Below are 19,591 nucleotides of genomic sequence, written 5' to 3' on the forward strand. Positions count from 1 at the left end.
TGGGATACTTTCCTAAAAGACTATCTATCTCAGCATTATTTTTTCATTAAATGTTCATATTTTAAAAGTCAGGAATTATGTGCATTTTTATGTGTTAGTAGTTATGAGTTAGTACAATGTTAATGATGGTGACAGTTAAATGGCATAGTAGACAAAGAGCTAGGTCTGGAGTCAGGAAGACTCACCTTTCTTATTTCCTTTTTTCTTTTTTTTAAATTTATTTATTTATTTTCCTGCCTCCCCTTCTCATTGGCAGTCAGGTTAGGATTGTATATGCATATTTTGATAAACATGTTTACAAATAAATAATTATCAGTATGGGGAATTAGAATTAAGGGAAAGATATAATTTTTATAAAGTGTTCATCAGGTTTGGAAGGGTTTTTTTTTTGAGTGTTTTGTTTTGTTTTTCTTCCTCTGGATGTGGATAATATAGTCCATAGACAGTCAAATATAGTTGTTCTAATTCTCTGGACTGCTGAGAGGAGCTCCTGCCATCAAGGTTGTTCATCTCATAAGTTGTTGTTGATGTGTAAATTATTCTCTTGGCTCTACTCCCTTTGCTCAGCATCAGATCCCGTAAGTCATTCCATGCTTCTCCAGAGGCTGACCATTTATGGTTTCTTGTAGAACAATAGTATTCCATAGTATTCATATACCATAACTTGTTTAGCCATTCCCCCATTGATGGGCATTCCCTCAATGTACAATTCTTTGCCACTACAAAAAGAGTTGCCATGAGTATTTTGGAACATGTGGGACTGTTCCCATTTTTTTTATGATTTCTTGTGGATATAGCCATAGAATTGGAGTTGCTAGGTCAAAGGGTATGATCAGTTTTATTGCTCTTTGGGCATAATTTCATATTCCTCTCCAGAATGGTTGGATCCATTCACAACTCTACCAGCAATCATCAATATCCCAATCCTCCCACAACCTCTCCAACACTGATCATTTTCCCTTTTTCTTATCTTGGCCAATTGAATAGGTGTAAGATGATACTTCATTGTTGTTTTAATTTGCATTTCTCTAATCAATAATGATTTGGAGTGTTTTTTCACATGATTATATATAGCTTTACTTTCTTCATTTGAAAACTGTTCATACCCTTTGATCATTTATCGATTGGGAAATGACTTGTGACCTTATAAATTTGATGCAGTTCTCTATATTTTAGAAATGAGACCTTTATCAGAACCCCTGTTGTGAAGATTGTTTTCCAGCTTTCTGCTTTCCTTTTAATTTTGGTAGCATTGATTTTATTAGTACAAAAAGTTTTTAATTTAATATAGTCAATATCATTCATTTTTTAGTTTATAATGTGCTCCAATTCTTGTTTGGTCATAAATTTATCCCTTTTCTATAGACTTGATAGAGTATTTTGGGGGTCTATTAATTTATCTATGGTATCACTCTTTATGATTACAGGTATATAAATCCTATACTCATTTTGATCTTATTCTAGTGTAAGGTGTAAGATATGCCTAGTTTTTCCCATACTATTTTCCAGTTTTCCCAACAACTTTTGTCAAATAGTGAATTTTTATCCCAGAGGCTGATGTCTTTGGGTTTGTCAAATAGTAGGTTGCTGTAGTCATTTACTATGACTTCTTTTGAACTTATCCTAATCCATTACTCTGTTTCTTAACCAGCACCAGGCAGTTTTGATTACTGTCACTTTAAAGTATAGTTTGAGATCTGGTAGAAGTAGGCTACCTATTTTTACATTTTTTTCCATCATTTCCCTTGTACCTTTCTAATTTCCAAACTGGCCTCAGACACCAAACTCTGTGACCCTGGACAAGCCATTTCATCCTGTTTGCCTAAGTTCCTGATCTGTAAAATGAACTAGAGAGGGAAATGGCAAACCTCTCTAGTAGCTCTGCCAAGAAACCCCAAACAGAGTCACAAAGAGTTGAAAACAACAAGCTACAGTGACAAAAGATGGCACTGTGCAAACACAGAGACTAAATAAATATTCTTAAAGTCATTATTCTTTTGATGTCACAGAAGAGGACAATAGAGACAAATTTCATTATAAGGCACAGTGAGTGACATGGAGGAGAGAGAGCTGACCCCAAAGTAAAGATCTACATTTAAGTTATTTTCCTGACAAGTCTAGGCTGTGTGACCCTTGGCCAAGTAGCCTAACCACTCAGTGTTCTAGGTAACTCTCTCAGATTCTGAGTTACAGAGAAGATGCTACTTTATACTGATGGATGGAATGCTTAGAGCAATGAAATTGCAGGTCCAGACCTTATACCTATCCTTCTTTTGTTATTGTCAAAGGGAAGTTAATCATTAAGCTATATTTCATTCTTCTACATAAAGCAGTCCAGTGCAATGATATAACAGGTCACAGGATACATGGGGACAGAAGAACTGGAGGATGTCTTTCAGTCAATAAACATGTATGAAACACAGTAACTAAGTACTTATTAATCACTGATTATGTGTCAGACACTGGACAAGATAAAGATATGGATTGAAAGAGTAAAGATTGATCTGAGGGAAGCTGTTCTTTCCCCAGACATCCTTCCTGTATTAGGATTCAGTAAATTCAACATTTAGTTATTAATTCCCTTGAACCTTAAAGGATTTTTAGGTTTTCAAGAGTCTTCTATTAAAGTATAATTATTTGCATGAGGAAAAGAGTCTTAGAGGGATTGATTCATTTTAGCCTGGTATAGCTGTATTGATGGATGAATATTTCTGATTCAATCAATCTCTCTCCAGAATTAGACTATCACCCAGTGCTTTTTTTAGGATATGATGTGACTGTTTCAATTTCCAAATACTTATCTCTGAGCCCCAAGTTTGTAGGATGGTTAAAATAAAAAAAAAAAAGAGGTAAAATGACTTTTTGGCTTACCCCCCCCACTCTTCTGAAATGACTTTAGAATATGTGAATCATCTAATCCTAGAAGAAAGGGGATAATAGTAAATATGATAATTTAATTCCCAAAGATACTTGATAGTTTATCAACATCTTCCCACTGGTAAGCCTTTCAGAAATGATCAATTTAGTTCTATTTGAGAAAAAGAAAGTTTGAAAATTCAATTTATTCAATCAATTTTAAAGGTATAGAATCATCAAAAGGTGGAAGATGTTACAGAATTGTTGCCATCTATTCATCAGGCTCTTAGTTTTGCAGATTCAGTAATATTTCTTAAGACGGAGTTATAGAATGAAAGAGGAAGATCCTGCAAGCCAACCAAATCTAACCTAAGATCCTGTTTACTTACCTTTTTTCACTGTAGGTCACTTACTGGAATTGATATTTAATCATGACTTAAAAAGTTACAGCTATTATTACTAGTGAGTCCTTCTTTAAGAAGTCTTATATAAGGGGGGGGGTGAAGATCACAGAATGATTACTTATATTACAAAATAACTTGTTTCATTTTAGAAGTCCTTATAAGGTTTTTATAAATAGTCAAATATGTGCATACATTTAATTTGAAGGTTAGGGGTATGAAGGGTTCAAATTTGTGATTTTTGTTTATGTAGGGAACTTCTAGCATGAAATTTCTTTACACCAATACAGATCAGCTGTGTACCTATATTTATTGTTGAACAGAATTGTCTTGGGGCACTGAGAGAGGCCTGCTTAGTCATAAAGCTCCGTCAGAAGCAGGATTTGAACCCAAGTCTTCTTGTTACCAAGGTTGTCAATCCTGCTTAAAATATGATTTAATTAAAATTACTTATTGGTGATTTAATAAACTGATTGTATAAAGTGAGTTGCAACACAAAATGCTTTTTTCTTGAAACTGGAGAGAAACTTCAAATCTGTTATTAAATCCTTCCCTAACTCTGACATAAATATAAAGCAAATCAAAATATCATTTTACTTGATTTTTTTGCTTACCAACTGTTGACCTTTAGGACCCCACCCTGCATACTGGAGCTTTGCATTGCTGACTTCTGGAGGATCCAAGCTTTGCGGATCTCTGAAAAAAACACGTGGAGAAAATCAGTGGGACTCAAGGGATTTTTACATGTTTTGACTTCATTTTTTAGCCAGTATCTTGAGTCCTTTCTCTTTCTTGTTTACCAATTATGAAGAATTCTGGCTGATTAGTACACAGAATATCTCATTCAATCTCCATAACAATTTCTTGCATGTGTAAATTGTACCAAAGAAAACCCCAAACCAAAATAAAACTAAAAGTAGTCCATCACTGCCTAGCCAAAATGGTAAATATTCATCAAAAGAAAATAGAAAGCAAGCAAGAATAGCACACTGATCAATTTTTAAACTCTCTGGAACAGTCAAGATTAAAAATTGAAGAATATAACAACAGCCCTAAGTTCCCAATACCTCCATCCCTGTCTTTGACATTCCAAGCAAATACTACTAAACGCAAAGAAAGGTCAATTTAACTTCCTTATTAATAGACTTGTTAAGTCTTTTTCAATTCGAAATCCACAATCCAGAACTAATGGGGGCTTTGTTGCATATGTTTATGCCATCCAACATGGAAATGTGGTGGGTGAAAGATGAAATGACTGAGAAAACAAAGGTTTGAACTTCTGAGCATATTCATTTATTAGGCAAAGCCTACCTATAATAGTATACTGAATCAGGATGAGGTCTTCTCAGCTTTGGCATTGAACTCAGGGGGAGACAGATTTTGATGTATTAAAAGAAAACAGCATATAAACTGGGATACAAAATTAGGAAATCAAGGAATAATTAGGGGCTTTCCAAATTGGGAGGAGATGAGTGAAAAGGTACAATTCCCTAAAATTAGAAAGAGGTATTCTATCTGCCTCCCCCAACCCCAAGTATTTGTATTCAAATAAAGGTACAAAGAAATAGTAAACAATTAATCAGTAGAGGGCCAGTTTTCAAGTGAGACATATGAATTACTTGAGATGTATAATTGTGAGAAAAATCTTTGCATTAAACTTTGGATCTGACTGGATTTCTGGTATAATTTAGGTCCTTAGTTAAGAGATACAGCTTCCTAACCATGGAGGGCTAGGTTCAAATAGTGCAATAAAGTTTTCTCATTTCTTCCAAGATAGACATTGGACTAGATCTATAAATGAATATGAAGGGAACTGAACTACCTTCAGAATTGAGTCAAAAGATGGAATTAGTGTAGTTCCTTCAATTCCCATAATTCACTCAGAGGCATCCCGATTTCTAGAAAAAGATATTCTTCATTCTCCAGCCACATAAATGGCAACAGTTTCTTTCCAATGGTCATGCAGTCTGAATAGATCACATTTTTAAAACTATGAGATGAGGACAACCATATTTTCTTTTCTATATGTAAGGGTCCTGTCTATCCACAGCTTGGGTGACATAAAACTTACTGAGAAAAATAGTTGTTATCCCAAAGTGTGCCTGATTCTCCTCTACAATAAATATCATATCGTTGTCTAGATCCTGCCTTTCTTTGTAACCCTAGTGACTTTGAACAGTACTGAACACATAGTAGCTACTTAAAAAATGTTTTCTGAAAAGTATACAATGTCAATGACATCATAAATACAAATGACTTTGAACGGTATAAGAACTATGATTAATGTAATGACTGCTCACAATTCCAGAGGATTGATAATGAAATGAGCTATTTTTTAGAGAAGTGATTTATTTAGAGTACAGAATGAAACGTATCTTTTTGTATATTGCTACTGAGAAAATTTATATTGCATGACTATGAATGTTTTTATAAGAAGTTTGTTTTTATTTTCTTTCATAAAAAATAAGTTGGGAATAGAAAGGAAAGAACAAAGATTTCTTTTAATTATTCTTTAAAATAAAACAGATACTCCAAATATGAAATATTACATACATTTTTAGATGAGGTCTCTCATAATTAGTTTTACTTTAACTGTTTATTCTATTACAAGAGACCTCTCAAAAGTAGAAGCAAATGTTTATAATGTTAAAACAAAAAAATCAATATACCTTTAAAAATATTTTTTGATATGACATGACTTGCCAAGAGATAAGACTGAGTATAATATTCCACAGAATGAACATATACATTTATTAGGGATTTTAGGTTGAGTTCTGGGAGATGCCAATTGGAAAGAACTCACTAACATTCTCCCATTATTAGTTAAAGGTAATTAATTCCATTTTAGGAGCACTGAGCTGGGAAGGGTATTCTAGGTACTATTTGTAATTTAGGAGAAGGCTTAGAGACATGGATTTTTAAAATGTACAAAAAAGCTGTTATAATTTAATCCATTTTGGGGGGGCAGGGCAGGAGTAGAATAGATTAATTTAGGAGCAGGACATGAGAAATGTGATAGTCCAGGTGAAAGATACTGAGGAGATGAAAATCCTGGTCTTTCTATGTGTTGCACTGGTAACCATGTAATAAATTAAGGAGAGAAGAATGGTAAAACAAAATAATATGATAAAATCAAATGCGTGGTGCTAGAGGTGAAAAGTTTCATTAAAAAGAGTGTGTAATGGTCAAATGTAAAATTGTGGAAAGGGAAATAAACTGGAAAACAGGATTCATAACTGCTGTGTAAGTTGAGGGATGTCTCTCAAGATCTCAAGAATCAATCAATATGCTTTCATGAAACTAATACTATCTCTGAAGACAGTTTGGGGAATGCCGAGAATAGAGTATCAGACTTGGAGTCAGGGAACTAATCTTCTTGAGTTCAAATCCAGTCTGAGACACTTACTAGCTGTGTGATCCTGAGCAAGTTACTTTATTCTGTTTACCTCAGTGTCCTCATCTGTAAAATTAACTGGAGAAGGAAATGGCAAAACTCTCCAGTATCTTTGCTAAGAAAACTCCCAATGGGGTCACAAACAGTTGAACACAACTAGAAATGGTTGAACAATAGCAAATCCCAGACTTTGCAGGTAAAAACATAAAAGTGGGTCAGTGCTTCCTCTCATGGAGCTCATAGACTACATTTATCTCACCCACATGATTCAGTGAAAAGAATACTGATTATAGAGGCAAAGAAAATGATTCTGCCACCTACTAACTAGTAATATGGAACATGTCTTTGCCTCCTTTCATGACTTAGTTACCTTACCTGTAAAAAGGAAACTGTTAGAATAAATGGTCTGTAAAGTCTCTTTTAGTCCTAAAATTATATCAGCATAGACAATTTAAGACACATGTATTAAGAACCTATTGTGTGTAAAGAATGTATGGACAACCACAAACAATTCTTGACCTCAATACAGTATTCACATTAGTGAAAAGGAGAGGTTTGGGAGTGGTTGGAAAAGAGAGATAGCTTTTTCAAGGATTAAGTGATTTAACCAAGGTCACATAGCTAGGTTCATTATTAAGTGTCTGAACTCAAATTTGAACTCAGGTCCTCCTGACTCCAGGACTGGTGCTCTATCCACTGCACCACTTAGCTACCCCTTAGAAAAGAGAGATGGAATGGAACACTGACTATATAGAGAGAAGAGCTGAGTTCTAATCCTGCTTCCAAAGGTGAGTCCATGGGTGACCCTGGACAATTCACTTAATCTCTCATGTCTGCAGTTTCCTCATCTGAAAAATAAAAGGATTGAACTAGTTGATCCATAAAATTCTTTCCTGTTCTATATCAATGGTCTTGTGAATTCAACCTCACCTGATATTCATAGAGTAGTCTTTAATTTTGATAAAAGGATTCCATATTTGCTATCACCTTTCAGTCTTACATAGCTGTTGTAAAATACTAGAGGGCAGGTATTAGTTCCATTTGACAGATAAGGAACCAGGAATGGATTAACCCACCCTCTTCATCAGGATTTCCATCTTGTTCTCACTCTGCTGATATCAGTCAGGTGCTGCTTCTAAAAATACTGGGCAGACTAATAAACACATTGAATCAGACTGAGTTTCCTTGGAATCTATCAGGCACAAAGGACTGGAAAGTAGATTAGAGAGAAATGCTTTTTAAATTCTGAAACCTTATTTGATTTTGAAATTCATTTTGTTTAGCCTGTGCTTTCCAAATAGGTGCCTAAGTTATTCAGGAACAACAGGGGATTAACCTCTCTCTAATTTAACAACTGTAAATTCCCGTAAATGTTAACTGGAAAGGGTATTGCTGGGTGGATAATGTGCCTCACAAGATTACAAAAACAGCAGTTTCAATATGCCAAGGTTATACCTGCATTTAAATTTCTATTAGCATTTTCTCATTCATGCAATGGGAGACCTTTACTACTTTTGTGAAGTTGAAAGAAATTCATCCCCATCACCCAACACATTTGACACATATATAAACAGTAGGAAGGCATCCTAGCATGGAGAAATAGCAACAGGAGTTAGAAGACTTGTAATAATAGGAGTGCCAGATCTGCTACTTACTGGCTATTCAATTTGGAGTAAATCACAATCACTCTGAGACTTACTTTTCCCATTTGTGAAATGCACAGAAGAGCACTGTTTTCAACTTAGAAGAAACTTCAGAGGTTTTCGCTCAATAACGCCCTTAAGTTTATAGATGAGGAAATTGTGTCTAGGAAGAATCATTGTGTTATAAGGTCATTGGACTGGAGATTGAGGACTGAAAGGGACACTGGAGATAATCTTATCTAATATTCTTATTTTGTTGATCAGGAAATTGGACCCAGAGAGAAATGCCTTTAGCTAAAATCTCATAGCTAGACTGAACAGAAAGACAGATCTATGGAATCTACATAAACTTCTTATAGGGTTTATGAAAGGATCAGATAAGAAAATTGGATTAATTGTACTTATTTTATCAATTGTAAAGCATCATTCATTAATTTAGTAAGTTACTGAATACTATTTCTATGCAAAACACTGTGCTTGATTCTACAAGGAGATGTAAAATTAATGAGATATATATCAATATAAAGCATTATTATTGATTAATGAATAACTATCTCTGCATAGAAGAAAGACAAGCAAATGACTTCATAAAAACCTAAGTAAATTATTGGAGCAGCAATAGCTTGGCCTTTGAAAAATTCCTGGAATTATATCTAAGTTTATCCATTTACAATAAAATCCTATAATATACCTACTCAATAATCCCATTTTAGGGAAATGCAAAAGCAATATTATAAGTGTTTTTCTATAGGGAATGAGATCAAACAAATTACTCCAGAGACACAGGAGTGAGTCACTGTCCTACTAGACTCAGGCAAAGAGATAGGGCTAATCCCAAACCAGCCCACAAATCATGGGATTTGAGATCAGAAGAGATTTTAGATATCATTTAATCTATACCTTTCTAAAAAATGAGATAATTGAGACCCCTGATAAAGTAAGAGAATGTCAGAGTTGCCTTTGAAATTTCCTGTCCCCCTACCCTGTTATGTGATTTCAAATTCATTGTTCTATAATCCAATGAAAAATTCTGATGGTCTGAATTTCTAGGAAAGATGAGAGAATGAAATTAGGTGACTTTTTTTTTAAAGATTCTATGATTTCAACACAATCAAATATCAGTATAATTCAAATAACTTTATACCATCACATTATTAAAGACTTGGAAGAGGCCTTTGATCAACTACTGTCCCAATAGAGGGATGCGTTCTAAAACTTTCCTGGTAGATGTTCATCTACCTTGTACAATGTTCATAATAGAAAGAATGTTACTCTTTTTTCTGGAGGCTGATTTTTTTTTAACCTTAAAGATAAATAATCCCTCCAATTCTCTGGTAGATTAGTTAGGGATCATTAGAAATATGCTTAGCACTTAATATGACATGAATTCAGTTCATCTCCTAAAATAATATCTAGCATTTGTATTGGGCTTTGAGATTTTTTTCTACTAGTCATTTTTTGCAAGGTTTTGAGTTTTACAATTTTTTTTCTCTCTCCCTTTCCTCCTTCCTTCCCCCAACAGAAGGTAAACTACATCTAACCTTAGACACTTGGAAGTTGTGGGCAAAAATGAAATCACTTAGCTGGGATGAGTTTTTGATAACAAATTAATTGTCAATAAGCCCAAGCTGAATGTATTCAAAAGTTTGAATTCTTTTAAAAGAGGGGACCCAGGGTCACTTTCATGTCAGGCTAAAGAACCAGATGAGACAGTAATTTAAGGAGTCATCATGTAGAAGCTTTGACTCTTGGGGTAGAAACTGGACTGTAATTTCATTCTCTTGATGAGAGATGACCTCTACCAAGGTAATTCAGCATCTTCTCTGTAACTTATAGTGATGGAATTGCCTAGTTCTCTAAGAGTTTAAGTGACTTTCTCAGGGTCACACAACTGACATGCCAGAAATGGGAGATGAATAATGGTTTCCTCAGGCTTCAGGGCTGATTCTCTCTTCCACTCACTCCATTGCCCCTCACAACTGAAGAAGTAAAGTCCAATAATATGCACAAGTACCTTTTCTGTTCTTGGAAGAGATTTGTATATCTTAAATACAATGACAACTTCGCCTCCTCCCAAAAATATTTTTGTCCTTTTTTTAATAGTAATGAAGTCCTAAGAGATCCTGTTGAGATCTGAAATATGGTAACATACTATTCAAAGAATACTGGAAATGAGTGAAATCTTAGACAACAGTAAGAAAAGTTCTCTCATTTTCTAGATAAGGAAACTGAGGCACATTTCAGTGGGGGGGCTTGGCCATGTTCATGCAACTATTTAGTTCTAATCTGATTCCTCAATTACTTAAGAGATACTTAAAAAAGAGAGTAGGAATTATAAATTCAAAAATCTAAGCAAAAGTCAACCCTGGGAAGTTTTTCATTTAGAACAAAGGTCAGGCTAAATCCTGTTTATCCTCTGGGAGCAAATGTTAGTAGCATCACTGACATATTCTCAGCCAAAATGGAAAGAAGGTAATTAATTTCTGTTCAGCTTAGATCACTCTTAGTGACAGTTTGCCTCCATTCACATTTTGCTTCATGCTTAGCGGCTATTTTTGTTTTGCTGGATTCTTCTCATAAGTGAGTAGTTAGGTTTCTCACATCCCTTACAGACTGTGAACTACTGACTTGAGGTGGGTACAGATTGGTGAGAAGTGATTTACAAAGAGGAAAATTAGATGGTCTCAACATGGGAAATAATCATAGAATCTGCTCCAGTTTTCTTATGCAAGCAATAAGGCATGAATCACTTTGTATTTTAGAGGTAGAAATGAGTGTGGTATAATATATATCTTTTATTTTTTTTAAGACTGGTCTTTCTAACTTGCCATGGCCATAAGTTCAGTGACTACCCAGGGACCCAATGACCCAATGACCACTTTGACATGCTCTTCTTCTGACTGGAGCAGTTTGGTGGCTCCTTCACTCCCTGGGGGTTCACTATATTGGTGCCAGACTGTGAATACCCAATCACCTTTAGAACTACTATAATTCAAAACTCTGAAGGAAAAGTGTCCACCACAAATATCAGGGATTACAGAAATGAGCCATCATGCTCAGTCCATATTTGTTTTCATAACAGAAATTAGAAATTAGAAAAAATTCAAATGAAGTTTGCATTTCTGTAAGATTATTGAGGGCACTTAAGTGGCAGTGAATAGAGCATTGACCTTAATGACAGGGGGACTTGAGTTCAAATCCAGTCTCAGACACTTGATACTACTAGCTGTGTGACCCTGAGCAAGTCATTTAATCCTGATTGCCTCACATCCAGGGTCATCTCTAGTCATCCTGATCCATATATGATCACTGAACTCAGATGACTCTGGAGGAGAAAGTGATGTTGGTGATAGCACAGCAGCCCTTCATTCAAATACAATTCATGAGCTTGTCAAGGTATCACTTCCGTGATATATGATCTTCTTAGAGAATGGAGGACAAGCATCTATCAAGATTATTGAACATTTTTTTGATTCCTTTCCCTTTCACTGGAGAAAACTTGGTGGAGCTCTATATTTAATTCTAATATATTTTTATTTTTAAAGTAAAAAATGTAAAATAATTGGGATTGGTATAAAAAACACGACTTGTAGTTTTTGACATTTATTAGCCAAGCAATTTTTATTTTTGCTACTTAAGTCACTTCACTGGTCTGCAGTTTCCTCATCTATAAAATGTTGATGATGATGATAATAATAATAATATAATAATAATAATATACTCATAGTGTTATTAAAACATGCTTTTTAACCTTTCTATCTTTTTTTTCTTTTTAGTTAGTACCTATGATTATATCTGTGTCCAGAATTTTCAAAGAGGAAAACCTTTTCCACAACAGTAGACAGGCAATTCATCAGTAACTTAGTCTTTAAAGAGTTCTTGAGTACTTTAGAGGTTAAATGTCTTGTAGAAAGGCACACAGCCAATAACTATCAAAGGAGGATTTTAACCTGAGTCTTACTTATTCCAAGGTCACCCTTGGAATTTACTACACTGTCTCTCTTATCTACAAATAATAAGCTTACTCTAATGTAATAAAGGAGGATTTGGGTTCCACATGAGCAGTCTGCCTTTTTTTTTCCTCTTCCAGACCACACACAGAGAACAAGGTATACTTTCAGTTTTGAATTTTTATTTGGAATAATAGCGATAAACAGTTTCAGGTTGAAGCAAAATTGTAAGATATGCCAACTTTATCTTTGATCCTCTGTGTGTACATGTCTCTCTCTTGTTAACCTCCCTTACCTCTAATAAGGCAACATTCAATAGACTTCAAACTGAAATCCCTTTCTTTTGTCTTTATCTACTCCAGTTAATCCTTCTCTAAGTTGTCAAAATGAATTTTTTAAAGTACAGGTCGGACCATGTCAACCTGCTATTCAATGAACTCTTAGTAACTTTCTATTACCTCCAAGTTCAAACAACAAATTTCTGTTTGACATTTTAAGTTCTTCACAACCTGGACCCTACCTACCTTTCCAATCCTCTCACACTTTATTCCCCTCCATTTACTCTAAAGATCAATTCAATTCAATAAACCTTTATTAAGCATCTCTTACGTGTGAGGCACTGTGCTAAGAGCACTCCATATGTGGTCTCTGTCTTGTGTCTGGAATGTACTCCCTTCTTGCCTTCACCTCTACAAATCCCCCATCAAAGGGAAAGGGGGAAGCGCAAAATTATTGTGTCTATTATAAGCCAGATCCTGTGCTAATGTTGTATAATTTTTATTTCACAATAACTCTAGAAAGTAGGGGGTTATTATAATCTAATTTCATAGATGAGGAACTGAGGAAAAATAGGGCGAAGTGACTTGCTCAGAACCACCCAGTTGGTAAGTGTGCAAGACCAGATAGAACTTAGCCCTCCCTGATTCCAGACCCAGCACTCTAACCATAGCACAACTCACCCCATTTTACCCTCAGTTCACATAATGCCTTCTTCAAGAAAGCTTTTCTGTCCCCCACAAAGAGAGATATTAGAACCCCTTCTCATCAGTTCTTTATCTTGTCTTGAGTTGTTCACATTCTTGTTTTCCCCATTAGAATTCAAGTTCTTAGAGGGCAGTGCCTGCTGTTGACTTTTTTAGCGTGTCTGGCAAAGGATAAACATAAAATAAAGGCTGAATAATTGGAGCCAGTCTACCCTTCTGGTCTGATTTCATACAAATCCCCTTCATTCACTCCAAACTTTGCCAAATTGACTAATACTACCCATTCACCAATTCTACACATGTGTAGACCAATCCTCATGTCTGGAATGATTTCCTTCCTCATCTCTGACTGTTAAATCCTTCTTGGCTCAGTTCAGGTGGCACCTCCTCCAAGAAGCCTTTCTGATCCCTTTAGCTGAAAATGAGCTTTTTCTTCTTAATTTTCTAAGAACACCTAATCTAGCTCTCTCCTGTATTAAATTTTATTCACTTTGGATCACACTTAATAGTATACATGTTACATCCTCCCATTAGAATGCAAGCTGTTTGATAGCAGGGACCATGATGTTTTCTCTTTTTACTGTAGCAAAATACCTTGAACATAGTAGGACTCCTTTCATTTATTAAATCAAAGATTGCTCAGATTCCTACTCTCTGGTCCCACTTAGGCTTTCTTAATCATCAGGAAACTCCCTCTTTCATTATTTTCCAAATTCCCTCTTCCTCAGTTTCTATTTATCCATTGTATGTCCTTATAATTTTTTTTAAACACAGATCTACTCTACTAGGTGACAGGTAATTAATTTGTTACCCTGTGTTAATGTGTTACTGTGTCAAACTTTCCATGTATAATATATGTGTGTAGATTAATAATGTCTAACTGGAGATAAGGATAATTTATGTTTCTATAGAACTCAAAAATTTGCAAAGTATTTTACATATATTATCTCTTTTGAAGCTCAAGATAACCCAGAGAAGTATTACAGAATTTATTATTCTGATTTTACAGATGAGGAGTTGAAGGTTCCAGGAAGTTAAGCTGCCCATGGTCACAGAGCTCATCAGTGTCAGAGGCACAGCCAACACTTTCCACTGCTGTCTGAGGCTTCAATCTTTTGTACTTTTGACCCACAGTCCTTTATTTTCTGAATATTAGAGCTGACGCTGACCTCGAAAGATCACCTGTTTAGTCCAAGATATTACAGATGTAGAAACAGGGAATCACAAAGTTCTTACATTGCAGGGCTGAGATTTGAGTTAAGGTCCTTGCCTCTAAGTCTAGGGATTTTTTGATGGTGTTGATAGATCATTTTATTGGACCTGTACTATCCTTCTCTTTTCTAAAAAAACAGACTGTTTGGGGCATTTTGGCACTTCAGAAACATAAATGTGCTGTACATTATTTTTTAATCAATAGTATTTAAATAGAGTTTATGATGTATCAGGTGGACAACAAGGCAATGTAGTAAATAGAGTATCAAACCTGGAATCAGGAAGACTATTCCTGAGTTCAAATTTGGCTTCAGATATTAATTAACTGTGTAATCCTGGGCAAGTCACTGAACTGTTTACCTTAGTTTCTCACCTGTACAATGAGTTAGAAAAGGAAATGGCAAATCCTTCAGGGTAGCATCAGCTGAAACAATAAAAAAGGACCAAGCACTATGCTAAACATTTGACATATTGTTTCATAAGTGGAATCTTAAGTCACGCTTATGGCTGGACCATGGTATGACTGATAGCCATCTCTGACATGATAGTGGCCTAGCATCATGTCCATTGGACACTCCTTCAAAATTCACATATCTATGAACAATGGGTAGGGCTGCAAGATCCCTGATTTTTATTGATATAATGTGTAGGTGAAGATTTCCATTACTTAAGATTTAGGTTTTGTGTGAAATGTGGCTATTACTAATCCCCATGAAAACAATTGTCTAGTTTCTAAGTGTCCCAAACTTTCTGCTCTTTAGAAAGGTTAGGATAGATCCAATAAAATGATTTACCAAAACCATGAAAAGATCCTGGTCCCAGAAGCAAAGGGCTTAGTTCAAATCCTATCCCTGCCAAGCTTTGGGATTCTGTGCTTCTATATATGTAATATCTGGGGCTAAACTAAGTGATCTTTAAGGTCAGTGACAGCTCTAATATTGAGAAAGAGAACACAGAAATTATAGCCAAAAGGAACATCAGAGACGATTTCATTTCATAGACAGAGAAATTGAGTCCAAGAAAGTAAACTGCCAGACAATAAATGTCAGAGCTGGTCTTTGAACTTACATCTTTCTTTTCAAATTAGGTGTTACTTTTAATGACAGAATATGATCCATGTGGTTTGTGAGCAGCTAGGTGACTTGAAGTCTAGAAGACCTCACTTCAAATTCTGCCTCAGACTAACTCTGTGGCCCAGGGAAAATCACTTCCACTTTCCAAGTCTTAGTTTCCTCAGCTGTAAAATGAGGCTAATAATAGCACCCAACCCTGAGGGTGGTCAAGATCCAACAAGATAACATATTTAACGTGATTTGCAAATGCTAAATTGCTAGATAAAATACAATGACTATTCTTGTACAGAACTGAATTAAAATTCTCTGGAGATTGGGGAAGGGAATAAGCATATACTATATAAGTATATATAATAAGAGCTAGGCACTGTTCTAAACAACTTAGAAATATTATCTCATTTGATCCCAACAACAACCCTGAGAGGTAGGTCCTATTTTTAATCCCCGTTTTGCAGATGAGGAGACCAAGGCAAATAGAAGTGAATTGCCCAGAATCAAACAGTTACTGTTTTTGAAGTCATATTTGAAGTCTGGTTTTCCTGACCATGGCTCCAATGCTCTATCCATTGTGATATGTAGCTGCCTAAGTGACTGCACACACCACTATCTGAATTTCCTGAAGATCTTCAGAAGAAAAAAAAAAGATTTCTTTACTTTCTTTCCAATTTCTCCTCATATCACAAAGCATTAAACACGTTTTTGATCATTTCAAGGACCTTCTCATCCTGACCTTCAATAAACCTCTGTTACAGAACAAGGAAGCACGAGAAAGCAAGTGAGCCTAAAATACTTATAAGACCCAGAGCTGATGTTTTCTTTTAGCATGTGTCACTAGTAAAGTGAGATCTCAAGTCTCAGAGATAGGCAAAAAATAATGAGTTTTTGAAAGGACAAAGAGGAGCTCTTTGAAAAATGAAGAGATGCTAATGTAGGCAATTCAGAAAGGGGTTATCTTCCTTTCCAACCATGCAGGAAGTTTTTCTTTTTTTTTTTTCCAATCCCTTTATTGGTGTCTTTTAGCTTTCTAAATCCAATTCACTGGAATTGCCTTCCTCTTGACTAGAGTTCTGAATGATGGGGGTGGATGGGTGGGGGAAGGATTTCTCCTCAATGAATAGTAGAACAGAATGATACTAAAATTTTTAATAAAATCTATATGGGAGTAAAAACAATAATAAATACTTTTTACAATCATTCCAGAGTTTTTCACCACTGGCTCAGCAGAAACTGATATTGTTGGCCATCCACTTTTTCTTCAAATTCTTTCTTCTCTGTCTCCATGACAGTCCTCTCCTAGTTCTCCTCCTACCTCTGTGACTGCTAGTACTTTGTCTTCTTCATTGACTCTTCTTCCCCTTCTGTTTTATGTTCACATGATATAGTCATTTGTCAAGGCTCAACTGTTAGCTCTATTCCTTTATTTCTTTTTTCTCTTATCTAATTTTATGATGTCAAATATTTTCCTGAAGTAGAACCAAAAATAAGGAAAAGTACTATCTGATTTCTGGATATCTCCATCTGAATGCTCCTCTAGATCTCCAAATAATAAATCACAAATTTGTTTTTCTTCCAAAATCTTTCCTATCTTACAAACTTAAAAGCTAAGTGTTATCCTTGACTCATTTGTCTTTCTCATAATTCGCAATTAACCAATCATCAAATTCTCTTGATTTTCCCCTCAAAATAACTTTTCTAACCATCTCCTTTCTTTTTTTCCCCTCTTTTTTTAATGATTGATTGATTGATTTTCCCATTATTACAATAATCTTGTTGTGGAAGTAAACATAAACCTCCCTAACACCTCTTGAGATAAAGAAATCTCAAGAGAAATAAAGTGAGAGAAAAAAAAGTGTACTTCAGTCTGTGTTCAGATACCACTGGCTCTGTCTCTGGGATGGGTTGCATTCAATGTCATAAATCCATCAGAGAAGATGCTTCAATATTTTTCCCATAGTTGCTACCGTTACTGTCTATTTCCCTCCATTCTATTCCTCCCCACTCTCATTTTATTCTATTCTCTCTCTTCTTTCACCCATCCTCAGAAATGTATTGTATCTGACTACCCTCTCACTATCCTCCTTCTCTTCTAACACCTAAACTTCCCCTTCCCTCCACTGTCCCCTTTCTCCCATCCCTTTCCTCTCCTTTTCCCCCCAAATTCAGGCAGATTTCTATACCCTATTGAGTGTCTATGTTTTCTCTCTGAGCCATTTTGATGCAAATGAAGGCCCCCCCCCCATCTTCTCCCCTTCCAGTCTGTTTTGTTTTTTAGGTTTTTGTAAGGCAAATGGGGTTAAGTGGCTCGCCCAAAGGCCACACAGCTAGGTAATTATTAAGTGTCTGAGACCAGATTTGAACCCAGGTACTCCTGACTCCAGGGCCCGGGTGCTTTATCCACTATGCCACCTAGCCGCCCCTCTTCCACTCTGTTTTTTCAAAAACTTTTTCTTGACTCTTTTATGTGAAATGTCTTAGCCCAGGGGCAGCTAGGTGGCACAGTGGATAAAGCACCAGCCCTGGAGTCAGGAATATCTGTGTTCAAATCCGGTCTCAGACACTTAATAATTACCTAGCTGTGTGGCCTTGGGCGAGCCACTTATTAACTCCATTTGCCTTGCAAAAAGCTTTAAAAAAATATCTTAGCCCATTCTACCCCTCCTTTCTCTTTCTCCCAGTATATATTCCTTTTTTATCCATTGACTCCATCTTTATAATATATTATACCTTCATATTCAGCTCTCTCCTGTACCTTGTCTATATATGCTCCTAACTCTTATAAATGAGAAGGTTCATATGAGTATCTTCTTCACATGCAGGAATACATACAGTTCAACATCATTAAGTCCCTCATAATTTGTCCTTCCCATCCACCCTCCCTTTGCTTCACTTGAGTCTTGTCCTTGGAGATCAGACTTTCAACTCTGGTTGTTTCAAAAGGAGAATTTGAAATTCACCTATTTCATTGAAAGTCCATTTTTTCCCTTGAAAGAGGCTGTTCAGTTTTGCTGGGTAGTTGATTCTTATTGTAATCCAAGCTCTTTTACCTTCCAAAATGTCATATTCCAAGTCCTACAACCCCTTAATGTAGATGCTGCTAAATCCTGTGCAATCTTGACATGATGGTTGAATTGTTTCTTTCTGGCTACTTGTGATATTTTCTCTTTGACTTGAGAGTTCTTGAATTTGGCTATAATATTCCTGGAGTTATTTTGGGGGGGATCTCTTTTGGAGGTGATCAGTGGATTCCTTCAATTTCTATTTTAATCTCTGCTTCTAGTATATCAGAGCAATTTTTCTGAAGAATATCTTGAAAAATGAAGTCTAGGATTTTTCCTTGGTCATGACTTTCAGATGACCCAATAATTTTTAAATTATCTCTCCTGAATCTGTTTTCTGGGTCAGTTGTTTTTCAATGAGATACTCCACATTTTCTTCTAATTTTTCATTCTTTAGGTTTTGTTTTATTGTTTCTTGATTTCTCATAGTCATCAGCTTCCTTTAGTTCCATTCTATCTTTGAAGGAGTTATTTCCTTCAGAGAGTTTTTTAATCTCTTTTTCTATTGAGATTTTTAAAGCATTCTTTTCCTCACTGACCTTCTTGATTTCTTTTTCCATTTGACCTAAACTGGTTTTTAAGATGTTATTTTCTTCAGTATTTTTTTTTTTTTTGCATCTCCTTCACCAAGCTGCTGCCTTGGTTTTTATGATTTTCCTGCATCTTTCTTATTTCTCTTCCCAATTTTTCCTCTACCTCCATTAGTTGCTTTGCAAAGTCTTTTTTGAGCTCTGCCATAGCCTGAGTCCAGTTCCTATTTTTCTTGGAAGTTTTGGATACAGAAGCTTGGATGTTGTCATCTTCTGAGTATGTATTTTCATCCTCCATCAGACAAAAGTAATTTTCTATGATCAGATTCTTCTTTTTTTTAATTGTTTGCTCATTTCCCTAGCCTGGGCTCTGATTTTTAACATACTTCCAAAGCTTTTGGGGATTTTTGGGACACCTCAGGTACCCAAATTCCTCTAGAGTCCTATGAGAGACTCTGACTGCTCTCCTGACCTGTATTCTGGTCTGTGGATG

The 19,591-nt window shown here is 35.6% G+C and overlaps 1 protein-coding gene across 1 annotated transcript in view; it reads right to left on the bottom strand.

The window, feature by feature from the left end:
* Positions 1 to 19,591, bottom strand: part of DPP6 (dipeptidyl peptidase like 6) — a 1,027,554-nt gene that overhangs the window by 271,458 nt on the left and 736,505 nt on the right. The window contains exon 7 of the mRNA XM_074195237.1: positions 3,872 to 3,953. Within this exon, the coding sequence (XP_074051338.1) occupies positions 3,872 to 3,953 (82 nt within the window). The remainder of the gene's footprint in view (positions 1 to 3,871; positions 3,954 to 19,591) is intronic.

Source organism: Macrotis lagotis, chromosome 7 (assembly GCF_037893015.1).
Source record: "Macrotis lagotis isolate mMagLag1 chromosome 7, bilby.v1.9.chrom.fasta, whole genome shotgun sequence".
Lineage (NCBI taxonomy): Eukaryota > Metazoa > Chordata > Mammalia > Peramelemorphia > Peramelidae > Macrotis > Macrotis lagotis.